At 35.8% G+C, this 23569-nt stretch overlaps 1 protein-coding gene across 1 annotated transcript in view; it reads right to left on the bottom strand.

Annotated features, from left to right (window-relative positions):
• The window catches only part of DHX15 (DEAH-box helicase 15), a 58578-nt gene that overhangs the window by 6514 nt on the left and 28495 nt on the right, over nucleotides 1-23569 (bottom strand). The window contains exons 4-11 of the mRNA XM_045771480.2: nucleotides 23246-23405; nucleotides 20752-20970; nucleotides 15697-15864; nucleotides 8692-8778; nucleotides 7469-7618; nucleotides 6954-7062; nucleotides 6262-6453; nucleotides 3252-3374 (exon numbers count right to left, since the gene is read on the bottom strand). Of these exons, the coding sequence (XP_045627436.1) occupies nucleotides 3252-3374; nucleotides 6262-6453; nucleotides 6954-7062; nucleotides 7469-7618; nucleotides 8692-8778; nucleotides 15697-15864; nucleotides 20752-20970; nucleotides 23246-23405 (1208 nt within the window). The remainder of the gene's footprint in view (nucleotides 1-3251; nucleotides 3375-6261; nucleotides 6454-6953; nucleotides 7063-7468; nucleotides 7619-8691; nucleotides 8779-15696; nucleotides 15865-20751; nucleotides 20971-23245; nucleotides 23406-23569) is intronic.

Below are 23569 nucleotides of genomic sequence, written 5' to 3'. Positions count from 1 at the left end.
TCTAAAAATGGAAATCATTTTCTTAAAATAATGTTAGCCACAAATTTCTTAACCAATACAGTAAAACTACTTTTAAGATCTAAAGTCAAACCATTTCAGAGTGAAATCAGACATACACACAGAGAAATCAATGTGCCGCAAAATAACTTAAATCTAGTTGTTTCTCAAAAGTGTTATTTCAGGGATGCCTGGGTGGCTCAGTCAGTTAAACATCAGATTCTCGATTTTCAGCTCAGGACTTGATCTCAGGGTCCTGCGATGGAGCCCCACGATGGGCTCCAAGCTCACCGGGAAGTATGCTTAAGACTCTCCCTCTCCCTCTGCCTCTACCCCTTCCGCCCTCTGCTCATATGTGTGCACTCTCTCAAATTAACAAATCTTTTTTAAAAAATATTATTTCAACATACGGTAGTATCAAGATGAATTTTAGCTTTTCTATGTAATCAACCATTGACCATTGTCTCTAATGAAATAGTTCCTCTTGACCAGTATCCGAAACATGGTTGCTATTTTGTAAACATACTTAATGTTTCAACTAATAACATAACATAGCATCATTTAAAAATCATTAGTGAAAACATTCCAAATTCAATAAAGAGATTTGAAAAGTCCAAATATTATGTAGAGATCTAGAAGTCTGGTATTATTTTTAAAATAGCTCCCTTTATTTGAAAAGATGACAGGCAGTAATTAATTAAAGGCTAAATCCTTTGACTAATGGGGACACTTCTATCAAATGTTCAGTCATTTTGTTTCCTCTGACCTTATTTATTACAATTATATAGAGTAAAAGGTCTAAAACCACCCAACAGCTTACCATCCCTATGGCAGTAAGAGGCATGCAGGAGACAAGGATCAAGCATCTAGAGAATGGATGCTATCACTCTAACTCATGACACTTCCTCTGCTAGCCCTATTAAGAAGCGGTAGGATAAAGCTTTTATAGATACCTACTGTTCAATATTTTCATAGGAAGCTCCCAACCACCAATATGTATGTAAAGAATAAGCATTACTTAGTAATTTTATCACATGAAATAATAAACTCCTCAAATTTCAAAGACTGAACTTGAATTGTTACATTCATATTTAAAATCCAAATACATAGTTCTGCTATCAAACCTAAACTTTATTCTTCTAAGCAACTTATGAAATCCAAATACACTTGACTGCTGTGCCAGTTATCAGAACTTAAACAAAAGAATACAATCTCCTAATTTAAAAGAACATTAAAATGTCTTGTGAGACCTACATGGTAAAAATCCATGCTGTTCCTTTAGAAATCTTTTAATTTCCACTTAAAACAGTATTTTAGGGGCGCCTGGGTGGCACAGCGGTTAAGCATCTGCCTTCGGCTCAGGGCGTGATCCGGCGTTCCGGGATCGAGCCCCGCATCAGGCTCCTCTGCTATGAGCCTGCTTCTTCCTCTCCCACTCCCCCTTGCTTGTGTTCCCTCTCTCGCTGGCTGTCTCTCTCTCTGTCGAATAAATAAATAAAATCTTTAAAAAAACAACAACAGTATTTTAATGATATCAAAGGATTTTGAGAGTAAGATGGACATGAGTCTGCTCCTTCTCAAGACCTTCCCCTCTGCAGGCAATCTCACAGTCAGTTAACAGGTTATGTGTCTGGCGGTCACACAGCTCCACCACCACGATACAGTTTAGCACACACAGGAATATACTGTATTTCTTGGACTGACCTAACCTATCAGTAATAGTCTTTAACATGATGCATTATCAATACACTGGACACAAGAGGGTAAAATAAACGTTCTGAAGTAAACTGTGCACTGGCCTCATTTTTTATTTTAACCTGGTATTTATCAATTCTTTTCAACCCACGGCAAAGTTCATGTGTAAGACACAGACGTGCAGCACTTTGGCAGCTATGCTCTTTGCTCCACTTACTGGCTCTGCAGCACTTTTGGACTCTGAGATACATAAATTCACCCCCACCCCAAAAGAGATGTGCCAAAATGGACAGACTATTTTAGGAGTGTAAAGAGATTTTTAGGAGATAAACAAAAATGAGTTACAAATAAGACGTGAAAAATTTGAATTTGGGCCCCTGCATTTCCTTGTTCTCAAACAAATGGAAAATGTTTTTCATGTCATTAAATATTCTCTGAAAATATGATTTAAAGCTAGAACAGGGCGCCTGAGTGGCTCAGTTGGTTAAGCGTCTGCCTTTGGCTCAGGTCATGATCCCAGGGGTCCTGGGATCCCTGCGTTGAGCTCCCTGCTTAGCAGGGAGTCCGCTTCTCCCTCTGCCCACCTGCCCCCCCAACTTGTGCTCTATTGCTTTCTCCCAAATAAAATAAAATAAAATAAAATAAAATAAAATAAAATAAAATAAAATAAAATAAAATAAAATAAAACTAGAACAGCATTTCATCATGTGGCTATAGCATAAATCACTGAACCATCTTTACTGGTGGGCATTAAGGTAGTTCCCCCCCACCCTTTCTTTACTATCATATATAATTCTGAAATGAAATTTTTAATTATATCTGTGTCCACAGGATACTGAAAGATAATTTCACAGATTATTTCTGGGTCAAAGGGTATGAACTTCTTAAGGTCTTGGTGATATAAAATCTGCTTTTCATAAAGACCACATCAATTTCTATTTCCACCTCTGGTGTAGGATTGTTTCACTAAACCCACTCCTACAGAGCTAAATACTATTTTTTTTATAACCTTTGCCAGTTTTGTATGTGAGAAAATGGTACCTCTCAATAATAATACTCTTGAACAACAAGTAGAGTTGACTTTCCTCATGTTTATGGACCACTTGTAGCCTGAGAATGGTCATTCACATCTGCAGCCCATTTTTCTATTTTGTTAAGTTGTATATTTATTTAAAGAGCTATTTATTAGTAAAACTATTAAGCAGTGAAGATTCTATAAATGATACGAAAGTATTCACATAAAATGAAAATAAACAGGAAAAGAAAGTATATAAAAATCTGTAGGTTACTGGTAAGTATTATACTAGTATTTTGTTTTTATTGCTCTGTATTTTCCAGCTTTCTATAATTGGTATTTTCTCCCTGATTAAGCGTAAACAACTTTGGAAAGGACAGACAATTTCTATTTTAAATGCTAGTCAGGAGTTTTTTCTAAAGTACCTCTGGGTTTCTAATGTAAAGTTGTCACAGATAATAAATGAAAGTGAGATGAAGAAACATCTTATATGCTGCAAGTGACATTTAGACAAAAGAGTGCCTTCAATCTAATTTACACTTACTTTGTTTAAAAGCGTGGTAGACATTCAGCAGTGTCAGATGATCTCCATCTATGTGGGCAAATCTCATCTTGGCTTCATCTGCGGCTTTCTTGGCCTCCGTGGGGCGAACAAAACACTGTGGGACTAAACAAGGTTGGTATGGGCCCAACACAAACGCCCATATCGATGAGTCACGCATTCACAGATAGAGGAACAAGGCCTAGCTAGGTCAGTTCACAGAGCATAGGGCAGGGCAGGATGGCCTCCAACTGCATCTTGGACTGTTTACTACCTTGATTTGGTACATCAACACCTAACCACATCTGTAAGACAAGAGGGTTTCAAAGCTACAGAGTACCTGATTATTTCAACTAGATCTAAAAGTAGGCATCAAACAGCTATTCTGAAGGCCATCAAGATACTAGAAGTAGAAAGCTCAACTTATTTCAAAAACCAGTGCCGATAGCTCTACCAATAACCAGAATTATGGTGTCAATAGCCTTTAAGCTAAACGGAATTTTTCACAAGGCCATCCACTGAATCTGCTGAATGGCTATGGAAGTTATGAAGCTGTATTTGCCCACTGCAGGGCTAAAAACAACTTTCTAACCAGTCTATTGCCACATTTCTACAGTAATTTTTTCCCTAGTGCTATGGCTATTACCAACTGGTGGGTATCACTATTAGCACCGGTGAGCAGAAGCATACGTAAACATAAAAAATATCATGAAATCTTGGGTTTTGATGATAGCAGTAGTGGTGGAAGGTTAAACCGCCTTTGAATTAAGAAAATTCAAAAAGGCTGGGGATATTCAGCCTAGTTTTCCAGCATTTTAGTAAAAAGAGTAGAAAATGAAGTCCCAAGTTTAAAAAAAAAAAAAACCTGTTATTTGAATCAAAACCTCAATATAAAAAGCAAAATCCAATATTTAAAAAGTTGACAATTAGTCTGAAACAGTCATTATTTCAAGGGTCACCAAAATATGTATTTGTTTAGAGCCTCAAGGTTAATTCACATAAAACTTTAAGTTGTTACAAAGCGTGCACTACATTTTTAAAATACAACTTTCCTTAATTCACTTTAGCAATTCCATAGTCATAAAAGCAGTATGAAAGTAAAAATACTTAACAGCTTGGGACTTTGTCAACACATTTTTAAAGCTCTTAAAACCTTGTCAATATAAAAAAGTATAAATGATCAGTCCAGATAGAAGATAATGGGAATAATCAACAACAAAATCAAATACAGTATCAAATTACTTTCCCACACAGTTTCCCCTTTAAAAAGATACCAAAGAAGCCAAATAGAGACAATGACACATGATCACAATAAATATTAAATGTCTTGCTTAACGTAACTGAAGCAAGGTAATTCATAGAAGTACAGAACCTCTCAAAGATGTGAAAGTCAATGTGAACTAACTCCCAGAATTAACAGTGGGAATAAGAAGCACTCTAGAAGGCCCTTGATTTGCACTATTTATATCAGGACCTGAAAACTTCAAAAACTATTTAAATGAAAAACAAAGCAGTATAAGCTCGGCAAACTTTTTTTGTTCCATGACTTCTTCCTTACCCTTTAGCATTTCCCCCCACAAGTACCATGCTTAATAACCGCTACACATAAATGTCCATTCTCTTGATGTGCTAATAAACCCCTGTGTTGTGCAGAGCTCCTTATTACAAATAAGAGATATAGTTGGAAGATTTCAACTGCGTCACAATGACCAGTTTTTCAAAGAGCTAGTAATCTAGACTCAAACGATGGTAATTATATAGTATGCCTGATAAGAGAAACAGGAAGAATAAAAACTGAGCAGATAACAAATGAATACACAAACAATCTGTTAATTCTTGCCCCACACTTTCTCTGCAAACTAAAATCTTGGGTAAATACCAACTGGGAGCATCTAACAAAAACATGTAAGAAAGGCAGACAACAACCTACCACCACCTCCGCAAGTGAGACTACAATTTTATTAAAATGATTCGATACTGCCCTGCCCATCTGCTCTGAGTCTGATCAGTCATAACTCTGCAAAAAAACATTTTTAGCTAGTTCTTAAACAAAAAATTCACACCATTAAAACATACCATACATCTAAACTAAGCCAAAACTTTATATTTAGAAAATTTTTCAATTTATCCTTTAATTCCAAATAAGATTTTGAATTATTTGAGGCATTAAGTTATAATTAAGACTAATAAACCACTCTGAAACTGAAATCGTTCTCCCCAGTACTGGAACTAGTAGTATGAAGTACTTTGATCATCAGTAAAAACATGAAATGTCTTCTAATTTTAACTGTAAGACTCAATGTACAATTGTTAATCATATTTCTTCTTCTTGGAAAATCTAATTTCCAAGTTATAATCCATTTGTGGATTACACTTTATTGCTACTAAAAACAGTATGATCTGTTCAGCTTAACGCTCCAATTTCCAAAATTAGTAATACTATCTATTTGGTATATTTCTTTTATCAAGTGTTTCCTGCCATTGTAAAAGAACTATCTGATTAGATTTTAAGCCTAAAATTACACATTACTACTTCTATTTATTTGATACTAAGTTTGAAATTCATGTTTAGTTGACTGCCACTAGAATATGTATTTATACATGTAGGAAAAACTCAATTTAAATGATAGTTTGGGTTTGTCCCAGGCTCACTTAATAGTGCCAAGTACTAGAACAAAGTTCTTCTTGTACTTTCAGTAATAAACCGCAAAACGGATGAACCTACCAAAGAACTCAGTTACAATTGTGTTCAGACCTGTTCTTTTCTTATTGCAATTTTTATTCGCACTCAAGAGAGCCAATGTTTTTACTATATTTTGTGCACAATTACTTTACTTTTGTAAATATTATGTCTTTATAAATCTATTTACAAGATATTTAGGAAACAAAATGAGTTCCTCAAAACCATCTATAAAATCGACTATCATACTAAATATTAAAAAACAAAACCAAATGTGAAGTCCACCCAAACTGTGAAGAGCTGGGCTTTTTTTAGTTCCTTTCCCTCTATTACCTGACAACATAGCAGTAATAGATAGGACCTCATTAGAACAGTTGTAGTCACAACTTGCAATAACCATTTTAGCGAGCTGTGGATCTAGAGGAAACTCTGCCATCATGGATCCCAATTCAGTCAGATCTCCGTCATCATTTAAAGCAGCCAGGTAATTCAAAAGTTCTAAGGCTCTCATCAGAGTTTCAGGAGCTGGGGGAAAAGGCAATCTATTAGACAAACTGCTTTAAAAAGCAAAAATGTAATAAAGTACAAACTATCAGAAGCAATCTCATTTTTCATTCTACAGTGGACCAAACTCAAAACTCAAACTGTCATCACATTCAGTTACAGAGATCTAGCAAACAATGAATCACATAAACTTGCAAAATTTTCTTGCACAGTTGTTAAAACTGTCATTTTCCCACATAAATTAAGTAATTGTTAACAACAACAAAAAAATTCGGAAATTTCTCATTCTCCTGCCCAGTCAGTAATTCCCAGAATAATTTAGTTATTCCAAGGAAAGAACAAATTAAAAAGAACTTTCTCAGGTAGTCGTCACTCTTTTAGCATTAATGCTAACATATGAGACTTTTCTTGATGCAGACTAGATGGGAAAAAAAATAAGGGGTGTGTGTGTAATGAATAAGATGCAGAGACAATGAATTTTGTTAAAAAGGTTTGCTAAAATATGCTTTGAGAATTCATACCTGGTGGATCCATAAAGTCAAAATGCACCAAATCATCAATACCAAGTTTCTTCAACTGTAACACAACTGATCCTAAATTAGAACGCAAAATCTCAGGATAGGTGTTATCCTAACAAAAAAACAAAAATGTTTATTCTGTTAAACATGCCTTAATCCTCTTGCTCCAGGAAACAAAACATATCTGTTCTCTGCCTCTTTAGCTATTTACTTTGGCATTACTTCTAAACCACGGATCCACATGAGAAAAATACTGGTGGAATATACCAGAAAGGAAGCAGACACTTTCTGTGAACTATCTTTATAGGGTTCAAAGTGTTACTGCCACTGTTCACTTCAACGTCGAACTGTAACAGAGCGCTGTACTGGTAGATTACACCATAAATCTCACTCAAGGAAAAAAGTAAGGAGCTTATGGTGCCAAAAGGCAAGATGAAGTAAATAAAGCAATTTTCTTCTGGTAACAAATTCAACTTAACCTTCCGAACACAAAGGAAGGATACAGCAAAACCCCTTACCTGCATTTCTGTTTTATAAGCTTTCTCTGTATAAAGTCTGAAGCATTTCCCAGGTCTGGTACGCCCAGCTCGACCAGCCCTCTGTTGAGCTGAAGCTTTACTAATGGCTGTCACCAAAAGAGACTCAACTCTGATTCGAGGATTGTACACCTAATGGAATGAAAATAATGTAAGAATTTTTCCTTCAGTTAACCACAAAACTATAATCTAACAGAAGTACACAAACTCCACAGCTAATCTCAAAATAAACAAAGTAGTACTGAGTAAGGCTGTAAATCACAGAGACAGAAACTGAGAATTGGTCTTCCCGGTGCCTTAACTTTCTTTCAGATATTCTGACTCCATCGTTCTGAAGAATCAAGCTAACATGGACAGGTTCTTATTCTTATCTATTATACACAAAGCTTCTAACACCTTTACTCTTCCTAATTGAAAATAATTTCAGTTCTACCAGTTTTACCTTAATTTCATAGAGTGGACACAGTTTTGAAGGCTTTTGCCTGAAAAGAGCCTGTCAATTTCAATACCCGATGTTCAGAGTGAACATCAAGAAAAATATTCTGAACTTAGTCCAGAAGAAGTCAGTTACACATTGCCAGTTTAAAGAGAAAAAATTTCCATCAGAAACATGAATACTACATGCAACAAATTCTTCCAGTTACAACTACAAAAATGTAACCAAATGTAATCAAAGATGTGTGAATTATACAACATCCCCAGGATTTCTTGGGTAGTTACTTCCTCTGACCAAATTGCTTGGTATTCAGCACTGTTCAACTAGAGGTTAACATTAACACCTTTTCAGATACTCTGCCTGGCACATAACAGAAACTCCAATTTCGTTGGGTAAGTGACCAATCTACAGGAATGACAATCCTATCCCTCTTAATACCACCCCCATACTCCTTAAACGAACACAGAAACCAAAACACTCGCCACTGCTACAGAGAGACAAACAAACAAAAACCAACAACAAAAGAAACACAACCAAATTAACCTTAAAAAAAAAAAAGCCTAGGATTAAACATTATGCATGGGCTTAATATATGAGAGCTAGCTAAAAACAAAAAGGGTTCATATCACCAAAGTCTGAAAACAAAGCACAAGACAACAGAAAAATAATTCTAAAAAGTAAATTGCAGTCATTAAATGAGCAGGCAGTAAGTACTCTTAAGCTAACACCAATTTAATAAAGTATACAACTAAAGTACTAAAGTATGTACCTTTTGTTTTGCAAATCCAGGATCAATCACAAATACCACACCATCTATTGTCAAAGATGTCTCTGCAATGTTAGTTGACACAACTACCTATTAAGAAATAAACAGTATATAAATTATATTATAAATCAAGTAAAATTGAAGTAACAGTAAAAGTAGCCATGAACTTTCACTAATGAATTTCAATTCAGTAAGTAAACTAAAAATAAGGTTTCATCCTCAATGGCCAATGCAACATAAAGAAACTTACATTTAAGATCTTAAGTCAAAATTTCATTTAGTCCATCACAACAAAGTCCTTTTTCAAAGAAAGCTATTACTTCAGGTTTTCACTCAATCACATTATATGTTTTGACTACTTAAATATAAAGATAGCATCAAAAGAAAAATATTGATGAGACAGTATAAGCTTAACTTATAGAATGTCTCCCTGACTGAACACTACTTTGGTTATTATCCAAAGTCCACACAACATGTATATCTTTCAATAATTTCTGGCAATATTTACAAAGGAAACTTTGTATCACCAAAACGCAACATTTTAAACAAAACAGCACAGGAGGGCATGGGGGGAGAAAAATCTTAAATTATAATCCAAGAAGAACTGGCAGATCATCAGAATCGAATGCAGCTGTTTTAGAAAGTGTACAGTCTCAAAGAAGATGTCACAGCATACAAAGCAACTGTTAATCATCTGAACCTTTTACTGCCAGGGAAAAATGTTTACAGCATTTACGTACTAATATGATCGCTGGTTTACGTTAAGTGTACAATGTATCTTAGATCTATTTTAGGAAACTGGCTGGGGTTTGAGAACATGTCACATAATTTTTCTTATTAAACAATAAGAAAATGGGATTCTCATTAGTATTTTTCCCCCAAACATTTGATTTTCAGGAACAGAAAACTGCCATTACATTAAGTGAAAATGCCTGTAATATGCAAGCAGATGACACGGAAGATGAATCAGATACACGGCCTACTCTTACAGCCTATAAAGGAAGATCAGACATGGACAGTGTAAATGACACCAAAGACGCACTCTGAGACTTAGAAAGGGTTTACTTCCACAGCAAAGACCAAGGAAACGTACTGAGAAAACGGCACTTAAGCGAGTTGGCAAGGGTAAGGTGGGATCTCCCACGAGAGAGAAGGGAAGAACACTAGGAGCACAAGGTTCCGCTTAAACTAGGGCATGTAAGCAAAAATGCCCATAGGCACATCTAAGAAATGAAAAGGACTCATACTGCCAAAACTTACTAGACAGCCACTGACAGGGTAATAATTGTAGAGTCCTTCACATGTCTGAAGCCAAAATCCTTCCCTTTTGTACTGGGCAGGTGCAAAGATTGCTGACTAGCAAATGGATAATAAACACAGGTCGTTTGATGTTACTGAAATACATTTTTCAGTACATTTAGACGACACGCACACGGTTCAATAATTAGAACCAGCAAACATAAACAAGGCATATACGGTTGACAGGTGAATTTGAATAAATATCCTGAGTTTAATATTCTTCTACAAAGTCAAGTGTGTTGTGCTGGAAGGAGCAATGCATTTAGGAGGAGGTGGCAGAGTCAGGAAGCAAAGCTAAGTAGCTAAGTTATAGTGGAAAGGTTTTAATACTCCCAAGCTTCAATTTCCTTTTATAATTCCTGAATATTAATCTAGCTAAGACAAAGTTAACAAATAAAATTAGATAATAAATGTAGAAAGTCCTCATAAACCTATTACAGAACCAGCTACAAGCTTGTGATTATGTAAGAGGTCTTATGGTTTTCTGGAACTCTGGGGTGAAACTGTTATAGTTCTGGATATATATTTAGAGCAGTGGAGGAAACAAAAAAATACATTTCACATGTATCTTCTAGAACAGAATACAATTAGTGTGATAAAAATTTCCTGATGTGATCAATTCTTTAGAGTTATTTAAAAACCATTTTTCTTTACAAAATAATTTCACTTGGTGTGCATGTGTCTTTGGGTGTGTGACAAATTATATAATACTTGTAAGGAAGTGTGGATTTGTGATTCCACAAGTGTTTAACAATCACAGGATTATGCCAACCTGCATTACCAAACTCTAAAGCAGAAGTGTTAAAAATGACCTTCGAGAAGTATGACTTTCAAAGCTTTTTTTCCAAAGGCTAAAAGTAAACTGGGAAAAACTGCTTTAAGGTAATAAAAATTTTTCTGAGTACGACTTATTTACCATACTGATTTAACAATTATTGAAGTATCTATGAGAAAAAGGGCAGAGTTCTGAAACCATGGGAGGTAGATTTGGGGACAAAGAAAGGGAAAAACTCACATAACAAATGTCGGACTTTCAGGGTGCTTCTTCTAATGACTCTATTACTAGAGCTGGAGAAGTAATACTAGCTGAGACCAAACAAAACACAAACATATAATGCACAAGAACAAATAAATGAGATGATAAAAGTTATCTAGCTCCTTTGAAACCTTAGTAGTGGACTAATGCAACCCGTAAGCATGTTCTAGATGTTAAATGGCACATGATCTAATTAGGATCTGGTCAGAACACAAAGTGATCCTGAATTTGTCAAGGGACCTAAAGATGACCAATGGGAATATATATATAAGTGGTACAAGCTTTCTAGACTATAACATGGCAGTAAGTGTTCAAAGAGCCTTAAGAAGCGTTCAAACCTCATTGACCAAGCAATTATTTCAGGTAAATAACCCCTAAATATAGAATAAACCCTGTGGAAAAAAGTTTGACATCACTGCCAATTTTACGTGTTTATGTTAAGTGTGTTAAGATTAAACTTTCATCTAGATTTATCCCCTTTCCCCTCAGTGACATGCCTTGCAATGAAATCTACTTTGATTTATTTCAATAATTCCACTTCAAAGTAGCAGAACTGAGAGTACTTGAGTTGCTCTACTTGAATTCTATTTGGACACAATAATGCATTTAGGTCCAACTAGTTTGGACTTTTTAGTCCCCAGGGAACTCTATGGGGGTCGCCAATTCAGTAAGGACATTAACTTCTTTATCTGTCTACGTCCCAGCAGTACCACACTAAGTTATTTTCAGATAGTGGATCATTAAGCCTCTCTTTAAAACTATAGGACCATCTCCACAAGCGCCATTTCTGTTTTATTGAGCAGTGTATGCTTTGAGCCATGTTAATTAGTAAACTGTAAGATAAGCTACAGAAAAATCAGCTATTTGTATGGAGAAAATTAATGAAAACTAAATAAAATCAAAGAACAGTTGCTGGATTTTAATAATACCAAATCTATAAAACAGCAATTATAAGACTTACTCAAAAGATGCACGCAAGTAATTTATTGATGAGTAAACTTTAACGCTTATACAAAAATTTAGCTGCAACTTAAACTCAACTATCTGAATGTCAACATAATCAAAACAAGTAAAATTATCTACCCCTGCAAAAGTACACACATTCTCAACCTTTCTTGATCATTAAAAATTTGTAACAGTTCACCAGTAGTGCTGTGTTAGGAGCCCACATAAAAGGAACTCAGTAACTATTTGTAAAAGGAATGCTAGTTAAGTCCCCAGTGCCCATAAAACTTTACCTTTAATATAGCCTACATTTTAAAACTTTAATACTAAAAGGCTGTTGTTAGTTTTACCACAATCATATTATAAACTCTATTTTGCACAAATTATACAATGAGTAAGATAACAAGGCACTACCTCACAAAAGGTGAGAAATACGGAATCACACTTATTTTGGCAGAATTTTAAAAACTCTTACTAAATATTCTCTTTGTTCCAAACATTTTAACTTTTTTTTTTAAGATTTTATTTATTTATTTATTCGACAGAGAGAGAGACAGCCAGCGAAAGAGGGAACACAAGCAGGGGGAGTGGGAGAGGAAGAAGCAGACTCCCAGCAGAGGAGCCTGATGTGGGGCTCGATCCCAGAATGCCGGGATCACGCCCTGAGCCGAAGGCAGACGCTTAACCGCTGTGCCACCCAGGCACCCCCCAAACATTTTAACTTCTTACACTCTACTCTATGCTACCTAAACTTTAACAAGAAACTGAATCAAATCGTATTTGGTTTTACAGAACTGGAAGCAGACCATAAATCCCTCAACACTCCTTCGTACTTTTAAATCAATTGTGAATATCAAGCAGTGACAGTTGAACACTGATGAATGAAAGCGCCATTCTACTAACTGGCAGAATAATGAATTCATGACAGAAGCAGCAAGCCTTGGCCTCTAGTCCTGTATTTTATAATATAAACAGGATATTATCAAAGCTGTGGCATTTTTTTTTTTAAGACAGTAGGAAAACAGCAATCAACTTCCGGTTCTTCCTGTTCCACTATGTAGCTAGCCTCTTTCCCTCACATAACCTGTGTGCATCTTAATTCCTCCCCTTCCTCCTTCCCTACAGTCCCACCAATCCTTCAGACAGCTCTGTCTAACGCAGCAAGAGCCATGGGTCTGCCAGTCACCCGTTCCTCTTCAGTGCCAGTCGGCACCTGGCCAGAACACGTTTCTGCTCACTCCAGTCCTCAGCTGACACTCCTACCTTCTTCCAGGCAGCTTCCCTGTCTGGCACCAAAACCATGACTGGATGAGTGAACCCTCCTCTGTGAACTAGGCTTCTATAAAAATGATCATTTCTCCTTAAACATGCCAGGCTTCAAAGCTGGTTTTTTTTTTTCCTTTTCACATAATTAGATTGACACCCCAACTCCCTCCCCCTCCTGGGATCATGGGTACGTGGGGAGGTGGGGGGGAGGTGGATGGGGGTGTGTGCACGTCTGTGTGTGTGACAGTGTTCTCAGCCTCTAAGATGAAGGTGACTCATGCCAAGAAAGAACATGATTTCCCAGCAAAAGGTCCTGTAGTTTTAGCTCAATGAAATACCATCAGTGGGTGAAGTAACACTGTGGCCCTTGGTCTGACTCTGAATTGAAAGCCCAGGATGGGATACCAAGGTGAGCCCATGCCCTGTGGACTCCAGTGGTCCCCTCATCATTTGTAGCCATCACCACACATACATCCAACTACTGCTGAGTCACTCTTTTCAGCGAGACAAAATTCTCAACGTCCTTAGGATTTACAAGAACACAAAAAGCAATACAGTTAAATTCTACTTCATGGGCTTAAGCTGTAGTTCCTACAAAATGTATCATGTACTGGACTGGCACCGGACTGAACTTAGATTTCCAGTAAACTAACAATTAACAGAGCAAAGAACTCAGATGTGAAATACATTTCAATAAGTTCGGGTCCATACTTCTCAAAGTAACCTAAAAATGGAATGAAAAGAACTATATGAAAAGATACACAAATATGGCAAATCTTGCTTAACACCAATTTTACTCAGTGGTTAAAAAAAAAAAAATCTTAAAATTAAAACAAATGCAGATATACAAAGCGTACATCATTTTAAGAAAAATTATCTGTCTGCTCCTCTTAATTTTAGAGATGTTTAAGAAAACAGCTACTTTATTTACATACATCCACTGATACAGAATTAAGCCAAGAACTCCACAGAGAAGTACTTTTCAGTCAACAAATCAACTTCAAAATTATATACTAAAGCTATCACTTAAAACTTCAGGTTTTCCCCAAAGTTGAGAATGCACATGAAATAACAGGGAAGAATGTTTTAACATGTTCTACAGATAGCTAGCACTATGACAAAAATAATTGGAAAGTTCAATTTAATGAAGCTATGATCAGACTGTTTTTTTAAAAGTCATATTCACTACTCTAGCTGACCTATGAAAAACTCAGAAGCTGATTTTTCCCCCCTATCAATCTCTTGTTAATTTACATTCCTAGACTGGTGTTCTATATCCTTTCGCTAAGTTCCTTCAATTTGAAAAATGTATTTGGTTCATTTAACTTTTATACAGCCATGTAAAGAAACAATTAGCCCTGATACCTTTAAGTATCTTTGTAATGTGTAATTTTTCAATTATCATGATAAACATTAGCAAAAAGACTGAAATGAAAAGTTGTGAGAATCTGTTAGTCCTGAATATAGAAATAAGAAAGCAGTGAATTCCAAATCTGACTGACAAATCATACCTAAGTACTATTTCAAGTAAGAGCTTTTCCTACATAAATATACTCAAGGAATTTATAGCAGTTACCATGAGGGACTAGTTTATTCTAGATATATTAGTACCCTGTATACACAAAGCTTAATCTTTGATGATAATCTCCCAGAGTGATGACATAAATAATACCCACTGTAAAAAAAATGAAAACTTTAAAACCAGAGATTAACAATCTTTTACAATATTCATACTCAGCTACTATTTAACCTAATAAATGACTAACTCCACTATACTAATGTTTTTCAAACCTTTTCAAATGTAATTTTATTTTCGAAAAACCTACTAGAACCCCCATCTCTCAAAAAAATAAAAGCATAGCTGTTCTGCTCCAAACTGCAACTCAGATTCCCTCCCCATCCCAACAAAGAGCCCAGAAACAGGTTTAGAAAACTCTTGCCCCTTCCTATGCCAGGCAGACATCTATACTAAGAGAATCTACATTCCTGCCCCAAAGAAACCCACGTATTTATGCAAAGAGGCGTGATGAGTGCTGTTATCAGAAATCCCTGCAGTCAATATTTCATACCTATAGACATGACATTTGGTTAGGTCTTTAAGAAAATTCTAGGCAGAAGCCAAGGCACTGAAGGAAAAAGTGCTTCACTTTTGCCAAATGACTTAATGGAGAGAAAGACAACACTAGATCATCTCCTGCATTTCTTGACCCACCCTAACCAACCACCCATTTACTAAGGAGGGGCTCCCTGTGGGGATAGAAAACAGCACGTGCTCTTACTCTAAGGTCAAAAGATAAGCAAAATACAAAATACACTTTTTTCGATTTACTTTTGAAATACAGATTATTTTGTAGTGCACAACGCAGATTACCACCACCCATAATTTAGTCCTTAATGAAGTTTCATATCTCACAGACAGTTCTGTGTTAATGAAACATTACAGAGAATATTTCCATGCTAACCTTTCTTCCAATCGCTCCATTCTGCTTTTTTGGAGGCGGAGGCTCAAAAATGCGTTGTTGCTGCTGAGGAGGAAGTGTAGAGTATAATGGAATGATTTTAATGTCACCAACTTCAGGGCCCAAATCATCAACCTCACGCTTTATTCTCTTACAGGCTTCATCAATTTCCTACAAAATAAAAGGCTGAGCGTAAAAACAAAACAAACACACACTGAAACATTTCAGTATTTATCATAATCCTAGTTCTACGCAGCTTACTTTGAATGTTGTAAATCAAAACTAAGTGAACTTCATTGGGATTTCCAAAACTATCGAAGAAATTTTGATTTCTGTACTCAAATAAATAGACATCTATTGGCATTCCACACTTTTTCTTCCAGTCAAACGTCCTAATTCATTCTCAAAAAATTGTACTAGAATAAAACTTCTCACCCACGAATATTTAACTGCACTCATAACCTTTTAAATTTTCACAATCTAAAAGAAATTGATGTGCTAGATATTTTAAATAAGCCAATTATGCTTTAACATCATGTATCACTAATGTAATTATATGGAAGATTTGCTTCATTGTGCCTAATGAGGACCAACACCTTTACAGTATCAACATAGATATTTAAGAAGTAGGCTAACCCAAATAACTTACAGCACCTTCAAAAATTTCCCGACCACAGAAAATAATTCCAACACATCTGCATTCATCTCCAGGTTTTAAAGAGGACTCACAATAAATACTCAAGAGTGTGGGAGACAGAGAAAGAGAGGTAGGTGGAGGCTCTATGGGAGTAGCAAAGGGACTTAAAAGGGGGGGGGGGCAACAAATTTAAGTTTTACTGAAGCATTAATTCAGTTAAGTTCAGAAGTATGTTAAATGATTTGGCAGCCTGTCCAAGGCACAACCCAATCAGAAGCTATGCTTATCAACAAATTATCTCTTACTCAAAAATCAGAATGATTAATGAAAAACTTATTTGAAAATCAGAACGATTAAAGAAAAAGGGGAAAAAATCTATCAGGTAAATGTAGTCTGTATTTTTATTATATTAAACTAAAATTATTTTCCTTGAAATGATTTTAAATCAAAGTATAATTTTGTTTCCATGTTAAAAAATACTGTCTTTGGATACTTAAAAATTTTTTTCACCCTTTCACAGTTAGTTCTCTTAAAAAACGAATAAGGGTCTTGAAAATTATCATGTAGAAATTACTATTAAGGATTCCATGTTCATAGTTCCCTTTGAGATCTGAAGCTTCTAAAAGAAAATGAAAGAATGCTATTGATGGAAAGGAAAAAAAATAACAAAACATATATTTTTAGGGGAAAAAAAGCTTTTAAATGCTGTATCTAGATTAGAATGCCCCCTGCTGGTATGCAAATACAAAATTAGATCTCTTCCAAATCAAAAAGATTTCAATATAAACTTAGATTTTACTAAAATAAAAAAATAAACACAGAAAAACTGATGCCAATATTCAGAATATTTTTAATTTAGCTAACTTAACCATATATTTGACCAGAAAACAAAAAGTCCAAAGTCACCAAACATCCAGATTTCGTATCGCAGAAAACGAAGTGCCCCAAATGGTACATGTGCAGAATCTAGAATTTTAGCAAGACAGTTCCAACTTTATACTTGGGACTAGCCTTTCCAATCTGTCAAATATGTATACGGCTAAAACAAATTCACTACTGCATGGGATATAAGACATCTCTAAAGATGGGAGGGGAAAAAATCCCACACCACTTGTTTTTTACACAAGCAAGGTTCTAAACACGTAGTTTTAAAACTGCAACAATTTTTTCCCTAAGGTTTACCAAATTTCCAGAGTCAACACTGGAAGTTCAGAAGAGCACGAAGCTCACTGACGTTCAGCAGCATAAAGCAACCTTGTGCTTAGCGCTGCTTGGTTACGAGCAATAGTGACAACTGAGACGGAAGCTCAGGAGTTTTTACGACGTGCAGCTCCAAAAGTATTAATGTATGCGAGTAAATAAATTTGAACTACTAATTTGAGGAAGCTGAACTCACTGCATATGGAAAAGACATTTTACTCAGCAAAATTAAAAATAAAAGAATGTGCCGCTTAAAGAATGGTTTTAACATCTTCATGTGTAACCTCTAACAAACAACTGATACTTCAATTATAATCATTCTTATCTAATTCAGAAGTGTAGCTCCCCTAAGGACTTCTATTAGGCAAAACGTAATTTTTAATCACAAGTCCAGATTTCATGCATTAACATAAAATAACACAAAATATATTCTAGAATTCAAATCTTTCCCAACCTTTCACCAATTAAGACTGATCTCCTACTCCGAAATTAACTCAGATTACTACAGATGCATTATTGTTTATGTAGTCAAAATGGTAAAATGCTCTTAAAAATCATTTTAAAATTTCATGAAAAATTTATGAAAACAAGAATACTGAATTCTGAGAATCTACCATTTAACTGACCATGTATACACAGGTTCACAGACATGAAAAACAGTTAATTTTTAATATTTTATATATCTTTAAGTCAGCTCTACTAAACACAATCAGTGAAACAAAATACATTAATTAGGTACTCTGCTCCTTTCTCCCTAAAAATCTTCAAATTCAAGACTAGTCACCCAAAGGTGATTTAAAAATATAACAGGACACATGCAAACCTAGTTCACAATTACAGTTCATAACTTTACTCGAAAACAGACACTCCAGCACAAATTATAAAAACCATGGGGCTTGCTCCCTTCCTTTCCCCAACTATGGGATTGCTGCAAAAATACCAAGTATAAGAAGTTAAATCATAGAAAAGCCCTTCAGGTCCTCACCATGAGACCATCTGATATTTCTGATAAAATTCTAATATGCTTAGTTATCTGAATATAACGGCTCTTTTTAAACGTCGTTTAAGAAAATATATTATGCAGCACTCTAGATGAAGCAAAAAAAACTAGAGACCAGGCACAAAAGGACAAAATGAATACCTCAACTGCCTAAGACTGCATGAGTGCATAAATACCGTTTATACGCCATCAAAAGAGCATTTGGTACTCTTGCTTACAAAATACATAAAAATTCTTCCATTCAACATGCATAAAAAGGAAGACTAGTATCAACATAGGTTTATCTGTAAAACTGAATTTGCAACACATTTTATCTCCCAAAAGAACAAGTGTGATTCTGTATTGGGGATGATTTTCCACCCAGGGGACATGTGGCAATGTCTGCAGATATTTTCAGTTGTTACAACGTGGGGGAGAGAATGTTATGCATCTAATGGGTAAAGACCAACAATGCCCCAATTCACGGGTTACCCCACAACACAAAAACTGATCAGCCTACCATGTAAATAGTGCTGAGGTTGAAAAACCCTGTTCAACAGCATAGGCACTATACCCAATGGGGGTATGAATCACAGATCACATAAATACTGAAGAAACATAAGGATACAAGAATTACTCAACATTTATAGCTCTTAAAAACAATAGTATTTGCTGGAATATTATATGTTATCAAGCATTCCTGTAGAAATCGAATACACACAAAATAATTCACATTCCAATGGAGGCAGGCAGTCACACAGAAGACCTCTGATTCTGTTATCTGGGAGAACTAGGACAATTCCCCACAACAGTGTTTACAGTTATGTCATTAATGTCCTACAGAATTATACTGGTTTAAACATTCCTCTGGGACAGTGATCTTTACACCTAGGGAAATATAAAAATGGCCCGTAGACCTCACTGAAGATGCAGATTCCTATATTTCACCTCAGATTTCACCTATTTCAGCGAGTCTGGAACAGGGACAAGAACTTGCTTTAACAAACTCTCCTCCCCTCAGCAGAAAGTCCACTGGTCACACTTGAGAAAAAAATGTTCCTGGGGCAGGGGTCAGAGCTTTTACTGTCAAGGGCCAAAACAATTTAGGCTTTGCATCCATGTATCATCTCGGTTGCACATTCTTTCTTCTTACTTACAACTGTTTAAAAATGTAAAAACAATTCTTAACACATGAGCCATACAAAAACTGAAACAGGAGGGTTGGCACATGTCGCTATTTAAATTTAAATTAATTAAAATGTTGTAAAATTAAAACTTAATCCCTCCTCCCACCAGCCACATTTCAAAATACTCAAAAGCTGTAACATTCCTGGTGACTACCATATTGAACAGAACAGACACAGAGCTCGTCCAGCACTGAAGAGAGGTCTAACAGGACAGCACTGCTCTAGAACTCACCCCTCAACCCTGGAAAGCTTCAGCATTACTTAGAAGCTTGTTAGGAATACAGAATCTCCGGTTCCACCAGACCTGCTGAATCAGAATCTGCAAATTTTCTAAGTGATCTGCATGTATGTTAGTTTGAGAAGCACATTCTACAAAATTCATAAAACCTACTGAAACAAAGGACAAGCCAGTAAAAGGCTCTCTGAAACGGTTTTAACCAGACATTTTCCTGAACTTTAGCTTGAGAATTTCACAGCACACCTATAAACCTACTGTGGGAAACAAGTTTAAAAAAGCAGCACCAGCGAATAAAATGTCTATCTTAAAATGAGGTAAATTCTAACTAAGAAACTTCAGTGATTCTTTCGAATCCTCAGTGAACACACGAAAACAGAACGAAAACACAAACATTTGTTTTGATGTTGAATGGGCACCCAAGTCACTCAAGTTCACTCACAAGCTAACTGACTAGGACAATCTGATTTCACAGCAGCTGTGTGGTTCAAATTCTTGCTTCAGCAAAACTGCAAATTACCATACCATTACTTACCACCCAGGTCTCTCCAAAGCTGAGATTGCAATTGCTAAATCTTGAAATTCTAAAAGCACTTAACATTCTTAGGGTAATTAGCAAACACCAACAGTATAAGAGGGTATTCATAGAGTAGAGACAAAGGGGTTGTATATTTTACACATAAATACAATCAAGTTGAATAAAAACCTTAAACTTGGGATAAGAACTACATGGTTAATATATGCCAAGGTCTTAGGTTTAAAAAGCTGCTGTGTAATTTAATATGCTAAAGGTTAATAATGAAGCAAATAATGACTATACCTCTTGACCAGTTAAGAAAAGTAGAAGATCTCCCTCCTCCTCTTCGCACATATGAATTTGAATTACTGTTCGAATGGCTGCTTCAAGATAATCTCTCTCTGGTTCAGGAGTATAAAAGATCTCAACAGGATGTGTACGCCCAGGAATAGTTAAGAGAGGACAGTTATCAAAGTAAATCTGGAATTTCCCTGCATCTAGAGTAGCACTCATAACTATAACCTGGAAAAAAAAAAAAACAGTAAATTATTTGAAGCTGTCTTCAAGGATTCCTACATGGTCTTAAGGAAAAAAGACACGTAATGTTTGCTGTCTATATGTATCAACTATTAAAAAACCTACAAAAATATTTATACAAATAAACTGATTTAAAAAATCAAATGCAGGGGCACCTGGGCAGCACAGTCGGTTAAGCATGACTCTTGATTTCAGCTCAGGTCATCATCTAAGGATTCTGAGATCATGCCCACCCCTCAACTCAGCAAGGAGTCTGCTTGAGGATCTCTCTCTCCCTCTGCCCCTCCCCTTGCTCATATTCCCGCTTTCTCTAAAATAATAAATAAATCTTAAAAAAAATTGAATATAGAAATACTGAGCTACAGTAAAAGGGTTACTGACATTTTAAAAAATTAGAAATAAACCCAATATCCAATAAACAAACTACAATATATCTTCATGAAAATACCTTAAAACCCAAAGTTCATACAATGTTCGTAACAGATTTACATAAACTTTACATAATGTGTCATGGGGCTGATAAGAAACAACACTAATAAACAGCATAATTACTATTATGTTTATTAAGACAGAACATGACAACCTTGCACAAAGGAAAAAACAGGAAATGCGAAAAAGAAAAAAGACAAAAAAAATCAGTGGCACAGATAAATTTTCTCCCTTCTTCCAAATCACTTTTAATAAGCATGACTTCTTTAGAAAAATTCCTGAACAGGGATTTTCTACACTGCGGTAAAAAGCCACAGCCACAAAATGTTGTTCAGGGGCAGGGCTACAAGACAATACAGTCACCCTCTCTCCACGTAAATCACACATTTTAGCACCCATTAAACATTTACTTAAAAAGAAGGCACCCCATAAAACATTCTACTACAGAGTAATTTCTACTTTGACTTTCTTTCCTAAAAGCTTTAACAGCCCACACCTGATTTCATTTAGATGTGAAATTTAAAAACAAAAACCAGAAACAGGCCATAAATACAACGAACAAACTGGTGGTTGCCAGAAGAGGGGGATGGAAGGGTGACCAAAATGAGTGAAGCAGAGTAAGAGTTTCAAACTTCCAGCTATGGAATAAGTAAGTCACGGGAATGACAGGTACAGCATAGGAAATATAGCCAATGGTACTATAATAGTGTTGTATGGTCACAGACGGTTAACTATACTCAAGGTGAGCACAGCATAACGTACAGAGTTGTCTTTACCAATCACTATGCTGTACATCAGAAACTAACATAATGTTGTGTGTCAACCATACTTCAATTAAAATAAGACAAAAACTTCTACAGCTCGTAAGGTTTAATCAATGATGACAGTACTCATTCCTCAAATACATTCTTTTTTTTTTTTTTTTTAAGATTTTATTTATTTATTTGACAGAGAGAGAGCCAGCGAGAGAGGGAACACAAGCAGGAATGGGAGAGGAAGAAGCAGGCTCCCATGGGAAGAGCCTGACATGGGGCTCAATCCCAGAACTCCAGGATCACGCCCTGAGCCGAAGGTAGACGCTTAACGACTGAGCCACCCAGGCGCCCCTCAAATACATTCTTTAAAAGCATAAATTTAATTTATAAGCAAAAACATACTAAGGTAACAATTTTTTAAGACCCGGAATCTTTCTGCCCACTGTACAATCCCTAGAACACATATGCTAACAAGTGAATAATGAGTCTAAGCTCCAATAAATGTGCACACATACACACGGCAAAAAGAGGCACCTGATAAACTCTGGAAGGCAAAAAGTTCAGAAAATTCAGTCCATTTTAGGCCCTTATCAACACAGTAACACTGACAAGGGAAGTAGCAGTATAACAGACAGAAAAAACAAGCAAACTAGGTTAAGTGTACATATTTCTGAGGAGTAGCTTGCTTGTTCTGGGTACAGCTGTTCCTACTACCCAACATGACGAGTTATAATCGGTGCGTTTGTGTTGGGGGAGGACAAAGATTTGAGGTTTCTATATTTGATAAAGGGTAGGGTGAGCAGCAGGATTATAAAACCACCAAAAACACAGGTGGGTGAGAAATGGAAAAGATTTGGCTTAAAAATACATTACTGAAGAGTGAAAATATACCAAAACACACATGAAGACACAGCTACGTACATTAGAAACAAAGAAAAATAACAATGTAGGTACTTACTGGTTCCTTATTTTACAATTGATATTTTATAGCTGATGAGAGTGATTGGCATGTATTCCCTGTTTTTTACTTATACCTTTTTTTTAAATGAAATAAATGAGTAAAAAAAATACTTCACCTTTAAGTCTGATCTCTGTCTTACAACTTCCTTCAGAACACCCATGAGGATATCTGTAGCCAAAGTCCTTTCATGAGCCTCATCAAGAATTATTACACCATAACGCTCTAGGAGGGGATCATTCATTGCTTCACGAAGTAACATCCCATCAGTCATATACCTATATTCACAAAAAACAAGTTGGTCAAGGTTCATTTAGAGCATTTTAAAACTAAACTTCATGACATGCAAAGACATCGGGTAAATCAGAATTAAATATTTCCCAAGACAAAAGTGCTACTGCTTCATAATCAATTACAAAATTAAACATGAAGAAAAATTTCT

The sequence above is a fragment of the Ursus americanus genome, chromosome 8 (assembly GCF_024610735.1).
Source record: "Ursus americanus isolate L20-20 chromosome 8, mUrsAme1.1.p, whole genome shotgun sequence".
Classification (NCBI taxonomy): Eukaryota; Metazoa; Chordata; class Mammalia; order Carnivora; family Ursidae; genus Ursus; species Ursus americanus.
The sequence above is the reverse complement of the archived record's forward strand: the minus strand, read 5'-3'. Positions and strand labels throughout refer to the sequence as shown.